Raw genomic sequence first — 23,294 nt, 5'->3', positions numbered from 1 at the left:
ACAATATTTACTTTCAAAGTAAATTTTCTACAATGACATACATAAAAGATTTATATATATATATATATATATGATCAAATTTACATTCATTACTTATAATGTTATATGAAATGGAACATATATTGCTTTTTTTTACCAAGTTACTTTTGCTTTTTTGGTTTTGCAAATTGAAGGTTTAAGATTCAATTTCATAGCTTCAAAAATTCATAGTGGAAACTCTCAATAGTGTTAGGTGTACTACTTTCGTTGGGGTGTATTTTTTTATGATTGAGCGGCTGCTAAGTAGTTTGCAGAGTAAGGGTGAACTGTAGTATATGGGTGTGGAAATGAGGGAAGAGAGAGACAACTAAGTATAAAGATGAAAAGGTAAATATGGTATTTTAGAAAATTAATTGTGAAAATAAGCCAAAATTGTTAGTTTGACTTGACTGTCAACTAATGGAAGGGTCAATTTGTATAGTGGACTATAAACCTCAGGGATGGTGTTGTAATTATCAGAATGTGAGGAGAGAATTTATATTAAATACAAACCTCGAGGGATGTCATTGTAATTTATCCTATTTATTTTTGTAAAAATAAGGGAAAATAGTAAATCATCAAAAATAAAAATTATTGCTAGTATTCATACAAAGTTGTGATATTTATCAATAAATTTTATCTCATAAACAAGTACTTCAATTAGTCTCAAGTTTTTTTTATTGATCTGTTAAGTCATATGAATGGAGAGTTTCATTCCATGTGGTCATATTTTCGATTTTGGTAGTGTTTTGATAGACGATTATACCTTTTCATTAATGTGACATGTATGATGTGACACTCAATGTGACGGGTATTAATGTAGCAATCCAACGTAACGGGTATGATGTGACACTCCAAAAAAATATTATAAACTTTTTGGTATACTTTTTCTAAATATGACAGCATAGCAGGTATGATGTGACACTCTAAAAAAATTTAAAACTCTTTAATATACTTTTTCTAAATATAATATGTGACATTCTAACGTGACAGATATGATATGACATTTCAAAAAAATTAAAAATTTCTTAGTGTATTTTTCATAAATGTGACGATATGACAAGTATGATATGACAACTAAAAACTCTTTAATATATTTTTTTTTCAAATGTGACGACATGACAAGTATGATGTGACAACTAAAAACTCCATAGTGTATTTTTTTTAAATGTGACAATGTGACAAATATGGTGTGATACTCCAAAAAAGCTAAAAACTTCTTAATATACTTTTCTTAAATGTAACATGTGATACTCTAACGTAGCGGGTGTGATGTAACACTTCAAAAAAAACTACATGTAATACTCTAAAAAAATTAAAAATTCCTAAGTGTACTCCCCAAATGTGACAACGTGACGGGTACACTTCAAAAAATTTAAAACTCTTTAGTGTATTTTTTAAAATATAACATGTGACACTCTAACGTAACAGGTATGATATGATACTCTAAACAAATTAAAAATTTATTAGTATATTTTTTTTCTAATATGGCACTCTAATGTGGCGGGCAAATGAGTCATTACACATCCAAAAGGACTAAACGGATCACAAAAAACAAAATATAGGACTATATAAATTATAAATTCAAAATATGAGATTTATTGGCTAATGTCGCTACGAAGTTTATTTAAATAAACTAAAATGGAAAGAAATCAATACAAAATTCAAAAAATCTAATCATGTTCAACAGTACAGAAAAATCAATAATCAACAATCCATCAAAATTCACAATCCACACAAATTCAATCCCCAGAAATATTCGTAAAAAATAAATTGAACCAAAACCTAGAATAACAGTAATTAGGGCAGAGATTATTACATTGCCAATCAGGACACATAAATTGAACAAAAATCTAAAATCAATTAGGGCACAGATAAAAGGTCCGCCATTAAAATGTGCTCTAAAGTTCCGGACTCCACTGTGTATCGCTTGCTTGTTTCCTGTGTCTGTATCTCCTATCAAATTACAATTAACATAATTGTATCTATATTTTTCTTTCATTTAAGTTTTTAAAGCACAGTAATATCCAAAGGATAAGACACCTACGATGGATGACATTCTCTCTTAAATAAGTCTATGTCCAATATTATATGGACTTATAGTTTCACGATTTCATTTTCTTTAAATTAAAAATTAAAGAAATATAAATTGTGTGATTGTAAGTGCACAATATTAGATAGACATTTTTTCTTGTACAATAATTTTGAAATATTAAAACGGATTACATTAAAACAATCAGCAAATACAGATAGAAACTCACAAAGATCAACATAGTAGATAATTGTAGAGTTAAGACTCCACATTATTTAATAGATGACCACAAAAAAAGAAATAAGGGGGGAAAAAAAGAGAGAGAACATTTTTGAAAGAGACAATATAGCATTGAATTCAAGTCTAAGCATTGAGATAAGAATCAAGATCTTTGAAGCTCTTGACAGCAAAGTCTCTGATGATGTTAGGATCAGGAATCTCATCACTTGCCTTCTCAAACTCACATGCCCATTTCACCAAGCTCCCATCTCCCTTTGGTTCCACAACCAGGAATGCCTTGAAATTCTTGTAGAATTTGAGGAGATCCCCATCAATCACACTATATGCATATGTCATCTTTGCCTCATCAACTGCTTCAATCTTCTCATGCGTGACTTTCACTAGGGGTGATCCTGCATAAACTCATGTCAAATTAATAGCAATAATGTTGTTTGTATAGAAAAGAATACATCATCCAAATTTATTTTGGTGTTTTGTGTGGTCTAAATTTATTTTGGGTATGATCTAAAATGAATATGGAGCATAAATTATTATTTTATTTTTTCTGTATATGTGATTTTTTTGATGTCTAAAATGTTGGATAAAAATAAGCATACAAAAATATAGAACAAGCAGGTTTAGGACAAAGAATCCCAAGCCTTAAGAGGAGAGATTGAATTGAGGTGCCTCTGAGTGAATAATAGTGTGCTTCTATTAGATAAGTGCACGTTGAAGATCAATCTTTAGGACCCTTTAAATAAGAGTCGAGATCTTGATGTGTCTTATACATAAATATATCTTTTATTAAATTTTCTTATTATTAAACACAAAATAAATGAGTCATCTGTGCATTTATTAATGTAGATTCACGACTTTTGTGTCTGGTAATAATAAATTTGGCAAATAATCCATTTCACCAATGCTAAGAAAATGGAATGGGGATATTGAATCAGGACAGAAGATTTTAGCCCTACAGAATGGGTTACAAATGTGAGATAAAAGAGTGGATCCCTCATGTGGAACCGACCATTTATCTCACATATGTGGCTTATGTTTAATCCAAACACAGGCTAAAAGAGAAGTGAATGGAAAATAAAAAAATAAAAAATTTGCTCCACAAATCTTGATCCAAACACAGGCTAAAAAAGAAAATAACTATGATTGAGAAAATAAAATATACCTTCACCATAATGAACAAGGCGAACAGAGCCAACAGAAAAGCCATCACCTTCAACAACATCAATCCTCTTGTACTCTTCAGGCATGGCCTTTGGGAAGAGTGTGGTGGACTCCCTAATCCCATGCCAGAACTTCTCTGGTTTAGACTTCAGCTCCACTTCTACTTCTAGCTTTCCTGTTGAACCCATTCTTTCTCTTCTCTATGATCCTTTGATCAACAACAAATCGAAGCCTGACAAAAGTGTGTGAGTGAGTCACAAGCAAGGAAGAGAAAAAGCAGTTATCTGTGAGAGATTCTAAGCAAAGACGTGTGTATATATTGTGGTTAGGAGTGGAGTGAGTGCACTGATATGTAGGTGAGGCTTTAAATTCATTTATGTTGTATTTGGTTGGGAGATTTGATGAGAGTTTTGGAAAGAGAAATGAAAAATGTAGATAAAATATGAATAAAATATACCTACATTTCACTTAATTTTACACATATTTTCCCTTTTCCTTTTCAAATCCCTTCCTAAATTCCCTGACCAAACACAACTTTAAAGGGCTACTTCACCTGTCATCTGCCATGTAGCTGGGCTTGGAATTGTCCCTCTTATGTGCACTGGTTTCACTTTGCATTTTTGTATTTTGAGTCCACATTTTAATTGTTTCAATCAACCTCTTAGGCTTTAAATTACAATTGGATCTAATCAATTTCATTTCAAAAAGTGATAAAGAGATTAAAATGAAATTTTGATAAAATTAGAAAGCTGTTTGGCCATGAATTGAGGTTGATAGTGGTGGGGTGGTGGCCCACAGATCAGTGAGAGGGTAAATGCATGCAACTACCAAGTCCTTGAATTTCATGGTTAAATGCGACACCAATCCTCCCAAATATTTTTTTTTTCCCCTCTTCTATTTCAAGTATGTTGAAATTTTCCATTACATCTTATAATAGAGTAAATTAAAACCATAAAACAAATGATCCCTAACAATTAAATGCAGTCTAATCACTAATGAACTAAAAATCTTCTGCATATTAAAATTTATGTGAACTTCTCTTCATTTGAAAGAGAGAATTAAATTGGTACAATTTAATTTGATGGGCCCACTATCAAGTTTATTTCGACGAATATTCACTTTTTGAAAATTTGTACTCTTATGTTTATTATTTATAAGAAAATTAAATTAATTTAATAATCGTAATACATTATTATACACATTGTTTCAAAAATGTTAAAATTATATGATTCTTTCTTTTTTTTTTAGTAAATTACAAATATACCTCCTAAGGTTTGATTAAAATACGAATCGTCTCCTGTGGTTTTAAAAATTACATTCCACCCACTGAGATTTCTAATTTCATAACAAATCGCCCATTTTATTAATAAATCATCAAGTCAATTAGCAATTTTTAATGATATTAAAAATATGTTTCGATTAATAATTTAAATAATTTAATTATTGTATAGAAAATCAATTATGAATTTCATTTTTTAGATAATGCTATTAAATAAAAAATTCTAATAAAGGATATTTGTAATTTTTCAAACTACAGGAAGTATTTTGTATTTTAAACAAATCTCAAAAGATGTATTTATAATTTGTCTTTTTATTTTTATTTTTTTAAGAACGACCTGTAAACAAAGAACTGTTCAAGCCATTATGTGTCACTGTTCTTTTCCATTTAACATGTAAGTACATTAGGGAGTTCTCTTGGAACCCTCTTAATATTTTTATTTTTTTTGGAAACACCCCTAAATTTTGTGAAGTGAAGACTGTACCACATTTCCATTTTATTAATCCGGTCTATTTAATTTTAGGCCCTTATGTGTATAGTATATCATTAAAAAAAAAATCAAATTGATAATTGTAATTACACAGTTTCATTATACTTGTCTTACAGAAAGAACAAAAAAAATAAAAGATTTATTTTCAAAATCATACTCATCATCCAATTTTTTAAAACAAATATGAAATATGTAGAGATCAATTTGATTATTTTCATATATGATCTATAAATAGGAATATTATATAAAATAAAAAAATAAAAAATAAAACATGAATAAATTGAATCATCAAAATGAATACAAAAGCTCAACAATACAATCGAGTCGCTATCTCAACTGAAGAGAAATTAGACCCATTAGAAATTTAGAATATGCCTCGTGTAAATTAAGGTTGGAAATCACTATCTTTCCATTATGATCTTGGAGAAGCAATTAAAAAAAGAACGCTTAAAGCCTCAAATTTTCTATCAAATAAATGATAAAATATCTCACATAGCATTACCCATTAGAAAATGTAGAAATGTGTCTCAATTTTTTTCCATGAAAATTATGACCATTCATACATTGAAAGCAATAGGTAGAACAAAATGGTAAAGTAGCATTTAATTATAAATCCATTTTAACGGTTAGTAGGTGAGGGGCAGCTACAAATTTATGGCCTCCAGCTCCTCATTAATGAGAGCATCATATGCTGGTTTTTTTTTTTTTTGAAACAGAAAAACATCATACATTACTATTAAGTGGGAAAATCATTTACAGATGTAGCCAGATCATGAGGTGGCTTAACTACTAATCTACTAACCTTCACTATTCTAAGAATTAAAAAATTTACAACTAAAACATCTATCCGCAAGTACAATAGTGGAAGAGCAAGAAGGAAGGACTCTTACGTAATGTATCAACCAAAACCGGAGAGTCCATACATACTGTAATTGTCAAAAAACCTTGATCCTTTGCCCATAGAAGCTCGTAGACATGCATTTGCTTCCCCCGCAAAAGCTGATGGAAGATTCAGCTGGATGACTCTTTGCGCAACCGATTCTTCATTGTTATTGCTATACCTGCTTTTCCATCTACTTCCCGCCATGATCCATCAAAATCACCAATATGTATCCCTAAAAATCAACATGAGGAGGGATATCAATGCGCGCATATGCTTATTACATGCCAAAAAAGTTGTTACACAAATTGACACGTGTTGAACTTGCAACAGAGGATTGGACGGTTGTCCAGTAAATTTCATCGATTCTATTTAGACACAAACTAATCATAGAATCATAAACAATCATCTCGTATAGGGGCTACTCATATAAGGGCTAAGCAATAGAGATTGGCATACCCTCACATAGGTGTGGGATCACATAAAGGTAGGACTCAGACTCACTTCATGTAAAAGGGTTATATTCAATTTTAGAATCAATATATGTGCTCCTAAAGTTTTTCATTTGTAAATTCACATAACAAATATGTACACATATAAAATCTACCATATTAAAATAATAAGTCTTTGTCATATAAATCCACCACCAAAAAAAGAAAAAAGGGATTCGATATCAAATTTTTTCCCTTCGCCATATATTAAAAGGGTCAAACTTCGCCTTAGTCCATTTTATGAGTTGGATGTATGCAAAGTACAGATGGGCTGCATTCCAATAATTGAATTCACTCATTTTGTAGGCCTTTATGTATAAATTATTCGTAAAAAATAAAAAGAAAAAGATTAATCCAATAACAATAGTAGTCATATTATTTTATCACATTTGGCTTTAAAAATAGACAACAAATATAATTTTGAAAAAGCCCTTCAAGTAACATAATAGTGAATAGATTACTAAAAGCCAAGCCAACCCATCCCCAAATTTTTTTTTTCACCCTTAAAACTTGGAAGAAAAAAACAAAAAAAAAACAAAAAATTCTTACAAATGGTACATTATCATGACCATCTGTATTGTGGAATTTTTTTTTCAGCAACATCTTCACAAGTCCTCTCAGCCAAGAAAACAGAGTAAAAGGAGATCAAAGGTAGAAAGAAGAACATGAAAAGATATATAGATCAACTGTTGCCATTATCAAAGGTAGAAAGAAGATCATCAAAAGAAAATCAATGACTATGTATTTTACCATAGAAGAACTTGTTTGCTTACCTTAAATGATGTTCTTGCTGTACTCTGACACTGAAAAGTCCCTGTAAGCATTCCATTCTCTGCACTTCACAGCTCTTCAAGTACTCTATAATTTTTTATGGTAATTTGCAATTAGGATATTTGAATTTCCGTTCCATATGAATGGACAATGAAATCAATTTATGTTAGATCAATCATTTTAAAAGATAGTGATCATAATGGTGGCACTATCAGTATAACAATCAAGGGTTAATATGGAATTTTACACAGCAAATCATCTATAGGTATTGGGGAGCATCTATTTACACAATACTTCTACCTCATTACACCCACTTTCTAATTACACCCCTTAAAAAAATTTAAAATTTTCATTTTATCTCGTTATACCCTCCATAATTCCAAATACACCCTCATTCCTAACATCCAATCTTCTTATTACACCCTCTAACCTTTCAAACCCTAGCTCCACACCCAACACCTCCTCCACCGCGTGTGAGCAAACGAGAGAGAAAAATAGATCAAAAGTTTTCTGATCTAGAAGAAGAAGATGAGAAAAAGCAGTTGGAGGACAACAGCAGTGGAAGGGGGAGGTGGCAGATCTGGGGGAGGGGTGATGGGGAAGGAAGGGAAGGGGTGGGGAGGGTGCTGCGGAGGGGGTGGTGCCCACGGTGGAGGTGGCGAGGAGGTGTTGGGTGGGTAGAATAATTAGGATTTTGACATTTTAGGGTTTCAGGAGTTTTAAGTAATTTCATGTAGAGATAAAATTGCAATAAAAAAAATTAAAAATGAGGGATGCAATGAGAAGTGTTTGTGGTGTAAATAAAAACACCCTAGGCATTATGGTAAAAGTATAATTGGAATGATAATAAAGTGGTTGACACAGTAAATGTAAAGATACAAGATGGTATTGAAAGACCTGTAACAACAACAGCAATTATAAACATTGATTCATCAAAATAGTGAAAGTGCAATTATGCATTGGTTTGTTTAGAATAATCATATTAGTAGACATTGTTTCATTATAAAAGAGAATAGGGTGGGGAAGAAAATAATTATTCGAATGAAAGAAATTTTTCTGGTAACTAGAATATCCAGCTTTGCTCTGACTAGTCCCTAGTCCCACACATACCACGTAATTACTGGAACCATGCCCGAGGGTGACATCAACTAGGTCACAAGCTTCACAGGATTCAAACTAGTGACCTACGCTTCCTGAGGCGCTTATCACACTTCAACTTAAATGAAATAAAATGATCCAATCTTTTCTCAATTCACAAAAGTTGAAAGACCAAAAAAAAATGGAGGGAGAATCAGCAGCTTGTCGTTCCTTTTCAAACACATCCCACTCCAACACTTCTCACCCAAAGATGAGTAAGCAGCACTCCTTGGTTTCCTTCTTTACATTTTTTTATTCTTTAAATATCCCTCTCTCTCTCTCTCTCTCTATCTCTTTCTCTCTCATCCAGGTTGGTGAAGATAGTGCTGTTGAATAGGTATTCTCCAATCTTATTTTCAATTGCTTTATACATACTCTTACAGGAATATTAAACTACCCATTCTCATTTTCTGTTTATACAATCTTTTCCATTTTCTTTATTTTCAATTCAATATAATAATCACTTGAAATCTAATTGACCGAGTGTGTTAAAATATGTGTTTCTTCCCCTTCCATTCATCAATATGTTTTGCAAGTAATTTTCTCTATTCAAAGCAATAGAATCGGTCTTTCAATCTGATAACCAGCTCTTTTCGAAGCAAAGTCATCATGCCCTTCGGTTTGGTCTCACCATGGAGCAAGCTCAAGAGAAGCAAGCCCGAGGATCTCACTGACCCTTGTATGTTCTGCTTCTATTTACTGTTTTCACTCTTAATAGCAACTTTCTTTCTAATGATATCATTAACATAGCAAGCTTGAATGGTCTGTTTACAAGTTCTTCACAGTTTCAAACTATGAAACACAAACACCTCCTCTGAGGTCATGTACCAGTGCCCGACACGTGTCAGAATCTTGGAGGAATTCGATACATTGGGACACACACTACGGACATACTAGGGATACACAAGGGACACACTGTTCCAAATTTTTTTTTTTTTTACCAGAGTAGCATGCTTAAGGTTGATAAATTTGATGAGAATAAATATTTTACATAGAATATATAATATTAAAAATATGACATATAATAAATATATGAACTTATATATTTTGCACACATTCTCTGTGTGTCAAGTAGTTTTTGAAATTTTGTATGTCTGTGTTTCCATGTTGTGTTTCGTGTCCGTGATTCTTGGATTTCAAGTTATAAGACTACTTTTCAGGGATATATAAACCTATAGAGTATTGGCAACTCGAGGATCAAAACACGCCCTTAGACAGACACCCAGTATCATCGGTTTTCACACTGAAGGAAATGGAGGAAGCAACAAACTCCTTCAGTGATGAGAATTTAGTAGGGAAAGGAGGATTTGGCCGAGTTTACAAAGGCACTCTGCGGTCTGGAGGGGTATGGTTCAGCTTCTATTTTCACCGTGGTTCCAAAAATCACAATTTGATTATTGAATTTGTGATTTTATATACAAAATATCCTACTTGAGTCTGAGTTTTGTCCAACTACCCAACTTAGGTTCACACTTGCAAAACTCCCAGTAGCTTTTGAGCTTATTTGGAGCTTTTTGAACTAAAAAAGAAAATAAGCTAAAAAGTCGAAAACCTGAAAAGTTTTACCAAAGAAGAAACATTGACAAAGCACAACAGCCCACAACAAACATTTTCAAAACAGAAGCCACAAAAGCTGCAAAAAAGTTTTACCAGACAGGACCTTTCTCCAATTGGGGAGCCTATTCCATGATCCAATTATGTTCTTTTCTACACAAGAAATAAATCAACCAAAAAATACCAAAACTCCTAATATCCCAGTTCTCTATTTTGGAATTTGAAGGTTGTTGCAATCAAGAAAATGGAGCTACCACCATTTAAAGAAGCGGACGGGGAACACGAGTTTCGTGTGGAAGTAAATATTTTGAGCAGATTGGACCATCCAAATCTGGTTTCCTTAATTGGCTATTGTGCTGATGGGAAGCATAGGTTTCTTGTTTATGAATACATGCACAATGGGAACCTAGAAGATCACTTAAATGGTTGGTTTTTTACTAAAACACAGAGTTGCTCGTCGAAGTCCATCTTCTACAATCTAATCATCTTTTAATGGACCCTAGGAATTGGAGAAGTAAAGATAGAATGGCCTTTAAGGCTCAAAGTGGCACTTGCAGCAGCAAGAGGACTTGCTTATCTCCATTCAGGTTCTGCTATTGGGATTCCAATTGTTCATAGAGACTTTAAATCCGCCAACATTCTTTTAAACACCAACTTTGAAGCAAAGGTAAATAACTTGAATCACTTTCCATGATAGTACAAGTATTATATAGGTTGGAATTTTTATTATTATCTGTTTCCACAGATCTCAGATTTTGGGCTCGCCAAATTAATGCCAGAGGGCCAGGAAACTTGCATGACTGCTAGAGTGCTTGGTACTTTTGGCTATTTTGATCCTGAGTATACATCGGTATCCATCTTCACGTTACAAAGATAATATATATATATATATATATTTTTTTTATGATTGTTTGTGTTGAACATTGTTATGTATTCTTCCCTCGTATTTTCTCTCTTGTTATTTCACTAATCTTCATGCATAAACTATTTGTGAATTATTCTTCTTTCAAAGTTCCAATTCCTATTTTAGTAAGTCCGCAATCACAAGCACTTACTATAAACAACAAATATAAAAAAAAAAAATGACTATGAAATTAACTTAATCAAACTAAGGCAAGAAACAAAACGGAGCTTTTCTAGAATGTAACAAGTCCAAAAAATAAATTAAATTAATATCTTTTCTTATTATCTTATCTCATATCAGTTTAAGTCTTTCCCTCCTCCTAAGTCCATGAATACGCCCCATCAATTTTTTGGGTACATCTCGATGACATACCTTGGCCAAATAACCTTGAGGTTATGGGTTCAAGTCACAAGGCAACCGTTTTGTGCATTATGCCAAAGGTTAGGTGTGTACTAAATCTTTCCCCTCCCAAACACACATTAATGTATACTAATTGGGTGTTATTTTTTTTATCTCGATGACATACCTCCGCAAGTTACGTTCATTGACTATAGGAAAATTAATTTTCCTTTTCATGATATTAACTGATTATGACTGCCTTTCATTTCACTGATTGGCAAAAGGGACTGAACTGAACTTTGAATGTCTATTTTGGCAACAGACAGGGAAACTCACCTTACAAAGTGATGTGTATGCATTTGGAGTTGTTCTATTGGAACTTTTGACTGGACGGAGGGCCGTGAACCTGAACCAAGGACCTAATGATCAAAACCTTGTACTCCAAGTAGGGGCAATTTCCTCTCATCCTATAGCATTCTAGTTATTTATCTAATATAAGGAACATTAGAAAATACTGCAATGGTTGATTATTGAATGTTTCAGGTGAGAGATATACTGAACAACAAGAAGAAGTTGCGCACGGTGATTGATCCGGAGATGAGCAGGAGTTCCTACACAATGGAATCTATAGCCATGTTCACAAACCTAGCATCACGATGTGTCCGTATTGAAAGTAGTGAGAGACCCTCAACGGAAGAATGTGTAAAAGAACTCCAACTCATTTTTTATACAAATTCAAAAGGATTGGAAAAGGCTATGCATACATTCAGAATGATCTGAAACCCTGTTAGGATGAAACTATTCTATATCAAATCAAATATGCTTTATAAACTTTCTTCTACCTAAAACGTTATGAGATTGATTGCAACAATTTGCAATGGGACACAACTTTCTTCTTCTATTTTTTATGCATGCATATATCTATATATTATCTAAGAACAAAGACAAGTAATGCTCGTCTAAAATTTCGATCCTACTGAATAAAGATTGCATTAACTAATATTATAAAAGAAGAAAAATACTCTACTTATTAAAATTGAAGACACAAAAAGTAATAATAATAATACATACGGATTCTTAAAACCATCCATAAAATATACGAGTTCTTTAACAGAAACATTTCACCAGTGTAACCAGTTGAAAATGAACTCTTACCAGTCACATTGTTGGATTGAGTTGAGCTGAGTTTGTGTAAACAAGAACATGCTCATTAATGGAACGCTATCTTCTTTAAGATTTTCCATATCTCCTTAACATGTTCATGAATCGTGATATTGACAAGAAAATAAATCGAACAGTTTCAACAGTAAATCAAGGCTATCAAGCTACTTATGGACTACCTTGAGAGAGAGAGAGAGAGAGAGAGAGAGAGAGAGAGACAAAGAGCGGCAGAGAGCAGCAGCAGCAGCAGCAGCATAATATGTATATCCTTCCAGCAAACAACAGAATATCTATCTCATCTACTATTCAAAAAGTTGGTCAATTCTAGTTGGGTAATAATGTCTTTAATCACCCCTGAAAATTGAAGAGTTTTGTGAAATTTTTCCTACAGCATCATGAGTCTCAACCAAAAACTTAGTACCAGATATAAAAGGACATAATGAAATATTCAGTTGGTCTTCTAGCAAAAATCAACCCAGCTGGATTATTAACACAACCAGATTATGATTCATTCTGACAATTGGAAAGCCTTTAAAGGCCAAGATTGAAAGGATGGATATTAAATTTCTATGATAGAGTATAGGAAACAGCATGCGTATTCCATAACTTAAATAACTTGTGTATTCGGTGTAGGGAGGAACAAGAGAGTACCAACAATTACAGAGGAAATTGAGTTGCTTTGCCAAAAAAGAAAAAAAAAAAACATGTAGTGTTGCTTGCCTGTACCTTAGGTAAGTAGTTTCTGATTTTCTCATATTTGCTCAAGAAGGAAGTTCCTCATTAGAAGCAGAGATGTCTGAAGGGCTGTCTAAGATTGGAAGTTCCTTGCACATCAAGTGCTTGCGTCTCTGCAAGGTCAAGAGGATCAAGATGCTATCTGTTTGAACAATGCTATAACCTGCTTTTGCATACATGTTGAGTGGAGCAGCATCAATCATTCTGCAGTGCAAATAAACTACTCTTGAGGAACTCATCTGAGAAATTAGTTGTTCACTAGCCTTCAGAAGATGCCAACCAATGCCCCTCCTGAAAAGTTTTTTAACCAATTTTTACAGTTGGGAATGTGGGATCATAGTCAATACATTTACATAACATTTTAGGCTTTAAAAAATGGAACTTAAGTTATATCCCAAGAGGTAAGCCAGTTCGTTAAGACTAATATTAACCAAATCTAAGAGATTACAAAGAAGTTGCCCATGAAAGAAATATCAAATCATGGGAGAACAAAATACCCATGCCACTTATATCTTACTACACTCAACTTTCTGAGGTCTCCAGTTCCTAGTACTGTATGGATCTAATGAAAAGCGAATCCCACACTGTCCTGGACAAAGATTCAATTACTTCGCTACTGAGGCATCCTTATTGACAACAATATTATATATATATATATATATATCAAGATAGGCCACCAATTTAAGAGCATCTTTGCACCAAACATCATGCCAAAACTGTAGCGTGCAACCATTTCCTAGCTCAAATCTCGCATGCTTCTCAAAATCTGACCATCTCCTCCTAATAATTTTTGAATTTCCACACACCCACCTGGCCACCTCACATGGCTCTTGCAATGCATCATGCCAAAATTGTATCCTGTGACCATTACAATGGAGAATTGTTTTTAAGCATTTGTAATGCATCTTCTATCATTTTTTTTAGTGAACTAAACGTGAGAATCGACACTCTGACTGAACCATCATTCCCTTCCACTTCATTAACACTACCTAAATGGAATAATTTCTGTGTTCCATCGCTAAACTGGGGATTGGAAGTGTACAATTCAAAAGCCCCAGCTACTACAACTTACGGAAGGCAAAAAACCAAATTGAACGAAACATATGGCTTGCAAAGATTGATCAATTGAAAGAGCATAGAGTCCCAAAGACATGTCTAAAGCTCAAATTCATAACCCAATAAAAAAATATTGAACATCACACCAAACAAACATGAAAGAATGATAATTTGAAGCAAGAATCTAAATTCAAAAAGCCCATTATAAAACATACCTCCTAAGTGTCTTCTTTACGGTCATATTACAAACATATGGTGAGTCTTTGGGAGGATTAGGCGAAGGAGTATAAGAATTAGAACCCATTCTGTCAAAACAAATCTCCACAGTCCCTGCAATCTGCAAATCATCATCATCATCACTCTCTCTGTAGAACCCAATTAGCGTAGCAGTGTGTGGAATAAGAGCTCTCCTCTCAATCAAGTACGGCTTCACCAACAAACCCAACAGAGTTTCATAGCCAGCAAGAAACATTATGGACTCTGCAAACGATTCGGACAACAGGGCAACAACAATGTCGATTTCGTGGGGTTTCATTACGCGAACCCACATCGAACCAGATTTCAATTCTTGGTGGTAATTGAAATTCTCGAGGAATTGAAGCTTGTGAAGGTCTTCGTCGGTGAGAATTCGAGTTGTGTGAAGTGGGTCTTGGTGGGTAAACGATGAAGTTGCAGTTGAAGTTGAAGTTGAAGAAGAAGAAGAAGAAGAAGAAGAAGAGTGAGAAGTTGAAAACGAAAGAGTGAAGTTGTGGTGGCGAGGCTTAAAGGGGGTGGTGGAAAAGAGGCGGCGATGGTGGCCGCGACGGTGGAGGTGGTGGTGGTGGTGGTGGGGTTCAAGGGAGAAGAAGAGAGTGAATGCAGAGGCCATAGAGGAAGTGGAGAAACAGAGACAATTTTGGTCGTCGTTGATGGATCGCTGAGACGAGTATAGTGAAGTGAAATTATTTTTGTACATAAAATAATTTTGTTGATAATTAATTCTGCATCTATTTTAAATTTTAAAAGGTAAAGAAATAGGGAAATTTAGCTATAAACCCTTTTTACCTTTCTTTTATTGTTACAAGGATTAAGAAAAAAATTATACATTCTAAATCCCCTTATAATTATAAAGTCTTGTATAAAGGACAAAATTTATTATTTAAATATTTTATAGGACTATTATACCCTCAATTCCTACATATATAATCAGTTTCGTCATCAACTGTATCATAATCACCATAGTTGCATCTTCCAAGCTTCAGTAGAAGGTTGTCGACAAGCCGCCGCCATAGTCGCGTCTTCTAAACTTCAGCAGAAGGTCCTCTCTTCATCTTCATAATCAACAACGATGTGGCTTTGAGTATGTTGAAATTGAATGAGGATGTCGTTGGAGATTCGAAAGCTAGGGTTTCGGAGCAGATGGAGATTCGGAGTGCGGTGGAGATGGCTCAATTGGAAGCGGAGAAGAAACATGATGAGGTTGTTGATGAGATGCTGGCGATGTTAAATGCGAAGGCTGAAGCTTCGAGATTGAAAGAAGTTGAACAAGAGGTTGGGAAGAATGTGGATGAGGAACAGTAGAATATATGTATATATATATATATTTGTGTGTATGAGTGTTGTTGAACACATGTATTCTTTTTCATTGAAATGTGTGATTGTTGATCGAGTTTTAGAAGTTTTTCGTTTCAATTAGATATGTAGATTTGTTAATTAATTTGTTTTGTTTTTGTTTGTTTGTTTTTTTTTGAAGTTTTTTTTCTCAATTAGATATGTTGATTTGTTGGTTAATTTATTTTGTTTTTGTTTGTTTGTTTGTTTTTGATTTATTTTTGTTGTTTTTTATCTAATTTCATTTGACAGAACCAGAGTAAATTTTTACTCTGGTTCTATTGCTCTGTTTTTTTCATTTGACAGAATCAGAGTAAAATTTTACTTTTATACAGAGTAAAATTTTACTTTTGTGTAGTGTAACATTTTACTCATTTTTCAGAGTAAAATTTTACTTTTATACAGAGTAAAATTTTACTTTTGTGTAGAGTCTAACATTTTACTAGTTTTTCAAAGTAAAATTTTACTTTTATACAAAGTAAAATTTTACTTTTAGTTTCAGAGTGTAACATTTTACTCTTATTCAGAGTAAAATTTTACTTCTATACAGAGTAAAATTTTACTTTTAGTTTCAGAATGTAAAATTTTACTTTCATACTGAGTAAAATTTTACTCTGAAATATATAGTGAAGATGACTTAATAGGAGAGCTGATAGATATGAGGGTAATATAGTAAAAGAAAAAAGTTTTAAAATATTAGGGGGTTTTGAAAATACTTGTATAATTCTTGTCCTTTTGAAAGACAAATTAGATAGTGAGGGGGCCATCACCAAATCCCCCAAAGAAATATAATAAATATGAATCTCGATAGAAAAATAGTCTATCAATTTAAAAAAAAAAAGAAGGGTGCATTTTAAAATTAAGACTCATATAATATTTTGAAAATATTGTAGTAGTTTCGTATAACAAGATTTTTGACTCTTCAAATTTTATAAATCTTTCATGAAGAATCCGCTTTGAAGATTCAACAACCAAGCGTCGACATCAATTATTGGCATCCCAGAAGAAAAAGACAAATTTCGTAAAAGATAAAGACTCTTCTCAATAATCAGAGATAAGCACGCCAAGAAGAAAAAGACAAATTTTGTAAAAGATAAAGCTTCTCTTCAATAATCAAAGATAAGCACGCCAAGAAAAGACAAATAGCGATTGTAAATATCTATGTTTGTAATTATTTGTGTCTGTCAGTAATAAGACTTTTCTTTCACTCACTACTTTAATAAAGCAGACGACCCCTACCCTGCCTTATTAAAGAAAAGCTGTGAGAATCCTTACACGTGTCCTGTAATCAATTATAGTGTCAAAATTTTATCAAAAAAGAAGGATTGAATGATATGCGATGGGGCCCAAAGCAGTATCCTATAGCATTATCATAATCTTTTATTGATAAAATTTTATCTATATCTAGAATAGTAATTTAAGTCAAAATCTATGCATTTATGGCATAGAAATTGTTGTAAAAGTCTATAGCCTAAACTAGAGTAGCCTTTTAGACTTTTTGAGTCCAAAACTTTTGACGTATAGTTTTTGGGATTGTTAGACTTGTATGTATCTATCAACTTTGTGTATAAATTGATATTCTGGCCAACGGAAGGAGCAGAATGAAAAATTCTCCTTCACTCTACTTTGTAAAAATTTTCAATCCCTCTAAAAAACCTCTAAGTGTACCAAGTCTTTCAGAATTTCAGAGTCTGTAATATTATCTTTGTAAGTATATTCCTTATTAATATGAAGTATGAGTAGTCTCTTTTTTTCCTTAAATATTTCAAAAGGGTAACTCTTCTATTCTAAAAATTTCTTTTCTTTTTGGAAAAATTAAGTTTATGGAATGCTTGTTTGCTCATTAATATTACATGCTTTGCACCTTCGTAGTATCTGCTGTTTTCTATTTTATTACTGAGTGACCTTAGCTGAAGAGCCCGTGTGAGCCGTGGTTAGGCGTTTGAGGGCAAATTTTAGACAGAAGGGGAAAGGTAAAAAATAGAGAATAAAAATATACTATGTTGAACAAAGCATAGCTTCAAGGTGGGAGTACATGTAATGAAAACAAACATTGCCTAAAAATAGTTTTGACAAAGAAAAAGAAATTTAGAATAAAAGGAGAGCAATCCGAGTAGAAATATAAAGGAAATATTGTCCATAAAAAGAATTTAAAAATCAAACTTTATGCCTTTAGAAGAAAAATTTAGGATTAAAATCAAAATCAGTACTGAACTTATACAAGAATTAGAAGATCAAAAATTAAGATATCAATTTCTCTTATCATTAGCTTCTGGCAGATCCCTAAAAAATTATAGTTTAAAATTTTCTCAAATAAATAGACAGATAATTGTAAAACAAGAAGCCTTGCAGCTAGCTATACAACAGCTTGAAGACTTATTATATAGCGATCCCGGTTGTCCCTTTACTGTTCTGTTGTATTCCGGACTCGGTTCCGTGGAGTTGGTAGTTGTATCTATCTTGTTGTCATCCTTTAATTCCATTTGTTTGAGTTCTAAGATGTGTTGGGCATGTTTCGAACAGGTAGGTTGAACCTTTGTCTGAAATCTTGTTGCCAGATTTTTGGTCGATCCGCTCGAGTGGGCCTTGTTGCGCTTGAGCGGAGATTGCACGCTCCCAGTTTTTCGTGTCCCTGCAAAACTTCTGTAGGTGTGATTTTTACGCTCGAGCGGGTTTCTTTACGCTCGAGCGGTAGCGCTCGAGCGGATGCTGTGGCGCTCGAGCGGGTAGTATTTTTTAGTGTAAGTTCTGGGAGGGGGAAATCTACGCTCGAGCGGACTGGTTTTCGCGCTCGAGCGGATGTACTTTATTCTTATGCCTTGGCGCTCGAGCGTACCTAGTTTTTTGTTCTGGACGCTCGAGCGTTGTGTTCTCCGCTCGAGCGGGAATGTCGTATATCAGTTGGCAGCTGGGCATTTTAAAATCACTTTTTACATTCTCTCTCTCTCTCTCTCTTACTTTCTAAAAAGCTATTTTGAGAGCTCCTCTCTCTAGAAACTCCCTTCTCTCTAGGGTTTGATCTAGTTAGAGTGTCTCTCTATCCTCCGGCCTTTGTAAAAAGTGTGTGGATCGTCGAGGGCTCCATTTTGATCCGTGAATCTTTGAGTTTGGAGCATTTTGGTTTTCTTCAACCTCCCCGTTCGAGCTCTAACTTCGAGGTAGGGATATCCTACTCCTTCTCATGAGTTTTGTCTTTGAATTTTAGTATTTTGATGAGTTCGGGGTTGTTGGGTAATTTTGAGAAAGTTTGGGCCTTTTGTGTAATTCTACAAAAGTTGGGGTTTTGTTTATATAAACTTACATACATGTTTGGCATAGAGAAATAGGATCAATATTGGTTTATTGGTGAAAATGGAACCTTAGGGTTGTGAGGTTAATTATGAAAAATGCTCTAATTACATTGATAAATTAATTGGTATAATTAATTTGAAGAAAAGAAGAATTAAATTGAGAACGTTGAAATGTTGATTATATATCCATTTGGTGTATTTATTTTCAGTATAGAAATAACTGCTTTGGGCTATCGGTGGAGGATAGTCTTGATTGTTGTAGACAATGCATGATGATTAGGCAAATTAAAACTAATCAATTGAGTAAGCCATTGAATATGATAGTTGGTACAATACAGCATTCAAATGTGTATTGATGATTTAATATGTATATGATAATTGTTTATATACATTGTATTGTGTGGGAGGAGAAAGGGGCTGTACTCCACGGTTTATTGGAAGAAAGGGGCTGAACCTCTAAACCGAATCTTGTGACAGTGATATAGCACTACAATGTGTATCAGGCTGCGAATTAGAAGTGTTTTCTTGTGACAGTGATACAGCACTACAATGTGTATCAGGCTGCGAATTTGAAGTGTTTGTTTTGATTTGATATAGTACTAAAATGTATATCGTTATCAATTGTGAAGTATAGAAGTGTTTCTATGTTATGTTGATACAGCACCAAAATGTGTATCGCTCGTATAGTATGGAAGTGACTTATGTGTTATTGATACAACATCAAAATGTGTATCCACCATGAATTTCGAAAGTGTTTTAAGATGAGTCTTATTCTCATCAAGTTATTTGGCTAAGTTTGAGCCTTGTTTTCAAACTCAAGGTTGAAAAAGAAATGAGAAATGAAATGTAACATGGACTTAATGTCATGAAATCGAAATGTGATATATGTAGATATATCTATTTTGACCATCTATCAACTGCTAATCTTTTAGTTATTGTTTATGGCTGGTTTAGTGTATTTCTACTGGGTTGTGGCTCACCCTTTATGGGACATCATTTTCAGGTACAGGTAGCATGCCACCTCCAAGGACATAGCTTGGGAGGCTAGAGGCAGACAGATTGTTTTGTTTACTTTCTTTGATGTATTACATGTAAATTCAAGCCAATGGCTTAATATGTATTGAGTTAGTACTCTTTTTTTTTTGTAAACAAGTGTTAACTTGGAAAGCTGCAAGCCCGTAGGGCATTTGCTTTTGTTGTTAACATGTAATACTTTTGTAAGAACCATTCTAATTTAATGGAAAGGTGGCTGGTTTCCTTGTATCAACGCATGTCTAATGAGATGGGTTTTATTTATTATTTTGAGGGCGTTACATATTAGCGTAACTGTAGAATTAATTAGATAATTCTCAGCTCAATTTCAAAATAGTGGTAAACCACTAACTCATCACCCATCCCTAAAAATTGATATCAAAGCAGTGTTCGATTTTATGGCAGTTTAAGTTAGTTTATACATTTTGCTTATGGAAATAGAGTAGTTTTTATTTTTGGACAAATTAGTTATAAATTTCATGTTATAGTAGCTTTTAATAATTTTAAAGTAGGAGTTAATTTTGTGTATGAAAAGAGTAGAATATTTAGATTTAAAACTCAGCAGCCATAACCATCGCCTTAACATAGATAAAAATAAATTTCGTTGTAATTTTGAAGATACTTTTACACATCAGCTTTATAATGAACATAATCCTCAGTTAAATATTATTGTAAATTATCAGATTAATTTTGCAGAAAATATTAAAAAGGACATCGATAAAATTAGTAGTCTTTTTACTTCATCTATAAACTATCTTCGTAATACTCGTAGCATAATCAAAGATCAAGATAAAAAATTAGACTATATCCAAGACCAGTGTAGTTCAATCTTACAAAAACGAATAGATTTAAATTTAGAAAAATTTTCCACAAAGTTAGAAATAGAAACTCTAATTTCAGCTACAAATACTAGCAGCTCAAAACAAATAGAATTAGAATTTAAACAATTAATTGAAAAAATTCATAACCAGATAAATCAAATAGCTAAACAAACAGAACAAATCAACCAAATACAAGATAATTTAAAACAGAAATTCGAAATTTTAGAACAACTAATAAGATCTTAGTTTATGAGTAGTGATAAAAAGGCTAATAGAGACTACCAGATTATTTTAAAACAAGCAGAAGATTTTCATAATAATCCAGAAGGAATCAGTAGCTATCAGGGAATAAATCAATCAGATAAACTATCAGTAAGACAAAATAATATAGAAATTTTATTTCTAATCAGATTGTGTGAAAAATTTGAAGAACTATCAGAACAATTGCACAGTGTAGAAAATCGTTTAGCTTCTTAACACTTCAAAAAGGAAAAGGAGTAGAAGGACAAACAAACAAACCCCAATCTCAAATGAACGAAGAAAATATAGCTAGATATTTCGAAAAGCTCAAATTACCAAAGAAATTCGCTTGTAGAACTTACAGAAAATAAAAATGTTTAAACAGCTAGTAAAAGGAAGTAGTAGCAAAAAGCGTAATGAAGATGAAGATATTAAAATGGAAGAATTTATAGATGTAGAACAACAGATAGAAAAATTTAAGAAAGAAAAACTAGAATTAATTCCAGCTAAATATGTATATAAGCTAGGTAAGGTTCATAAAAAACAATATCCATTTAAACACTACGGCGAACAAATGATTAGTGTAACCCATGAAGATGAAAAAGTAGAGCTAAATTTAATAGATAGAGAAAGCTATAAATATGTAGTAAATGAACACCTTAAAATGACCCATTTAGGATTAATTGTGGTAGGAGTTAAGGCATTAACCAGAGAAAATTTAAGAACTAAAGTTTTTGTATGTCTTTATGATGATAGGTTTAATGATGTATGACAAAGTATTTTAGGCAGTTATGAATTAGATATAAATTCAAAAGGAGGAATAGTTTATTTTACACCAGATTTCTTACTACCAACCTCGACCTTTCATAAAAAGATAAAGATAGGAATAAAAAGTAAGGGATACAAAATGGAAAAAGGGGAAAAGAATTTATTAGTTTGCATAGGATTTTTAGGCTTAGCAGTCTCAAAAAGCAACACTCATTATAGACTTACGAATGATCAGATAGTAAAGTTGTGAGGTGCAAAAGGAATTAAGGCACTACCAGCTAAAAAATTTAATTCTGAGGATAATGCAGCACTAGATTGGAAGCTAGGAGATTTTCTAGGACAAAAGAGATTAGCTTCTCAAGATAACTTATTATATCAAAGAGCATATCAAAGAGTAGATGGAAGCTATGCAGTAAGACTTACTCGGTATACTTATGTAGCACCAGAAAAATCTGAAGATGATGAATTTAGTAGCATAGATAGGGAAGAAAATCAAAATAATCATAGTAACATAAATCAGCTTTATGTAATGACAGAGAAAAAAACAATATCTCAAAATAAGATATATAATATTGACGAGATAGATTTGGAAAATTTCACCCTAAGCGATATGAATAAAATACTAGACACCAGATATTATGAATATTTAGCTAGGGGAGATACCCATGATGAAGCAGTGTCATTTTTAGACTAAGAATTTCATACTGAATATATAGATGATATCATAGAAGATAAAATACATCCTAGCAAAATATTTAGAATACCAAAACAATCTAATTTAGAAGATACGTTTTACATGAATACAGAAAGCACAGGAACTAGTAACCCACAACCAACTGTAGAAGATCCAGTAGAACCAATGCATTATGCAGTAGGAGGAAAAAGACCATTAGCAAGTTCAGGACGTAGTAAAGCAAACCCAAATAAAAGTTATAGGCTTCATGGAAAACATAGACAACCAGATATGAGTATACAATAACAGCCAGTTAATAATCAAGGAGCCCTCTTCGATTTAGCCAGATTTGACCCTCAGATATGGCAAGAAGTGATAGAAAAATGGAAAAAAGATGCGGTAAAGGCATGGATGAGTAATCCCTTTGAATCAACGGATAAGTGGGAATATATGGAGACATTTTTAGGAGATTCAGCTTATAATATTTATCTAACTTTTAAAGGAAAGTATGAGGAGACAATCAAACAGCTTAAAAAACTAGGAGATAACCCATGAAATTTTACTAATTTTATAAAAAAAATACTTATAGGATATGACCTTTCTAGAAGAAATGATTACACTCAAGGCATAGCATT

General features: G+C 32.9%; 3 protein-coding genes across 6 annotated transcripts; 1 reads left to right on the top strand and 2 right to left on the bottom strand.

Moving 5' to 3' along the window:
• Nucleotides 1–2,220: 2,220 nt before the first annotated feature.
• Nucleotides 2,221–4,015, bottom strand: MLP423 (MLP-like protein 423). The gene is made up of 2 exons (XM_028267406.2): nt 3,450–4,015; nt 2,221–2,682 (listed from the first exon to the last, which is right to left on the bottom strand). Exons 1-2 carry the CDS (start codon nt 3,634–3,636, stop codon nt 2,414–2,416), a joined length of 456 nt encoding a protein of 151 aa, XP_028123207.2. The 5' UTR covers nt 3,637–4,015; the 3' UTR covers nt 2,221–2,413.
• Nucleotides 4,016–5,999: 1,984 nt separating this feature from the next.
• LOC114320270 (GCN5-related N-acetyltransferase 5, chloroplastic) lies at nt 6,000–15,208 on the bottom strand. 4 transcript variants are annotated; one of them, XR_014330974.1, is made up of 4 exons: nt 14,461–15,207; nt 13,181–13,480; nt 7,362–7,446; nt 6,000–6,332 (listed from the first exon to the last, which is right to left on the bottom strand). XR_014330974.1 is itself a non-coding variant. In XM_082871367.1 (3 exons), the coding sequence occupies exons 1-2, from the start codon at nt 15,198–15,200 to the stop codon at nt 13,216–13,218; spliced, it is 1,005 nt and encodes a 334-aa protein (XP_082727493.1). In that variant the 5' UTR covers nt 15,201–15,208; the 3' UTR covers nt 12,541–12,808; nt 13,181–13,215. The 4 variants fall into 4 exon arrangements, 3 of the variants coding, with proteins under 3 accessions (XP_082727493.1, XP_082727494.1, XP_028123203.2); XM_082871367.1 differs by lacking the exons at nt 6,000–6,332; nt 7,362–7,446 and adding an exon at nt 12,541–12,808 and having other exon boundaries at nt 14,461–15,208; XM_082871368.1 differs by lacking the exons at nt 6,000–6,332; nt 7,362–7,446 and adding an exon at nt 12,541–12,753 and having other exon boundaries at nt 14,461–15,208.
• Nucleotides 8,788–12,175, top strand: LOC114320271 (putative serine/threonine-protein kinase PBL28). The gene is made up of 7 exons (XM_028267405.2): nt 8,788–9,175; nt 9,657–9,841; nt 10,277–10,475; nt 10,554–10,717; nt 10,796–10,900; nt 11,616–11,738; nt 11,837–12,175. The coding sequence occupies exons 1-7, from the start codon at nt 9,106–9,108 to the stop codon at nt 12,071–12,073; spliced, it is 1,083 nt and encodes a 360-aa protein (XP_028123206.2). The 5' UTR covers nt 8,788–9,105; the 3' UTR covers nt 12,074–12,175.
• Nucleotides 15,209–23,294: the final 8,086 nt, after the last annotated feature.

This window comes from Camellia sinensis, chromosome 5 (genome assembly GCF_055761805.1).
Source record: "Camellia sinensis isolate YWXY chromosome 5, ASM5576180v1, whole genome shotgun sequence".
NCBI lineage: Eukaryota > Viridiplantae > Streptophyta > Magnoliopsida > Ericales > Theaceae > Camellia > Camellia sinensis.
This window is presented reverse-complemented; position numbering and strand designations above follow the sequence as displayed.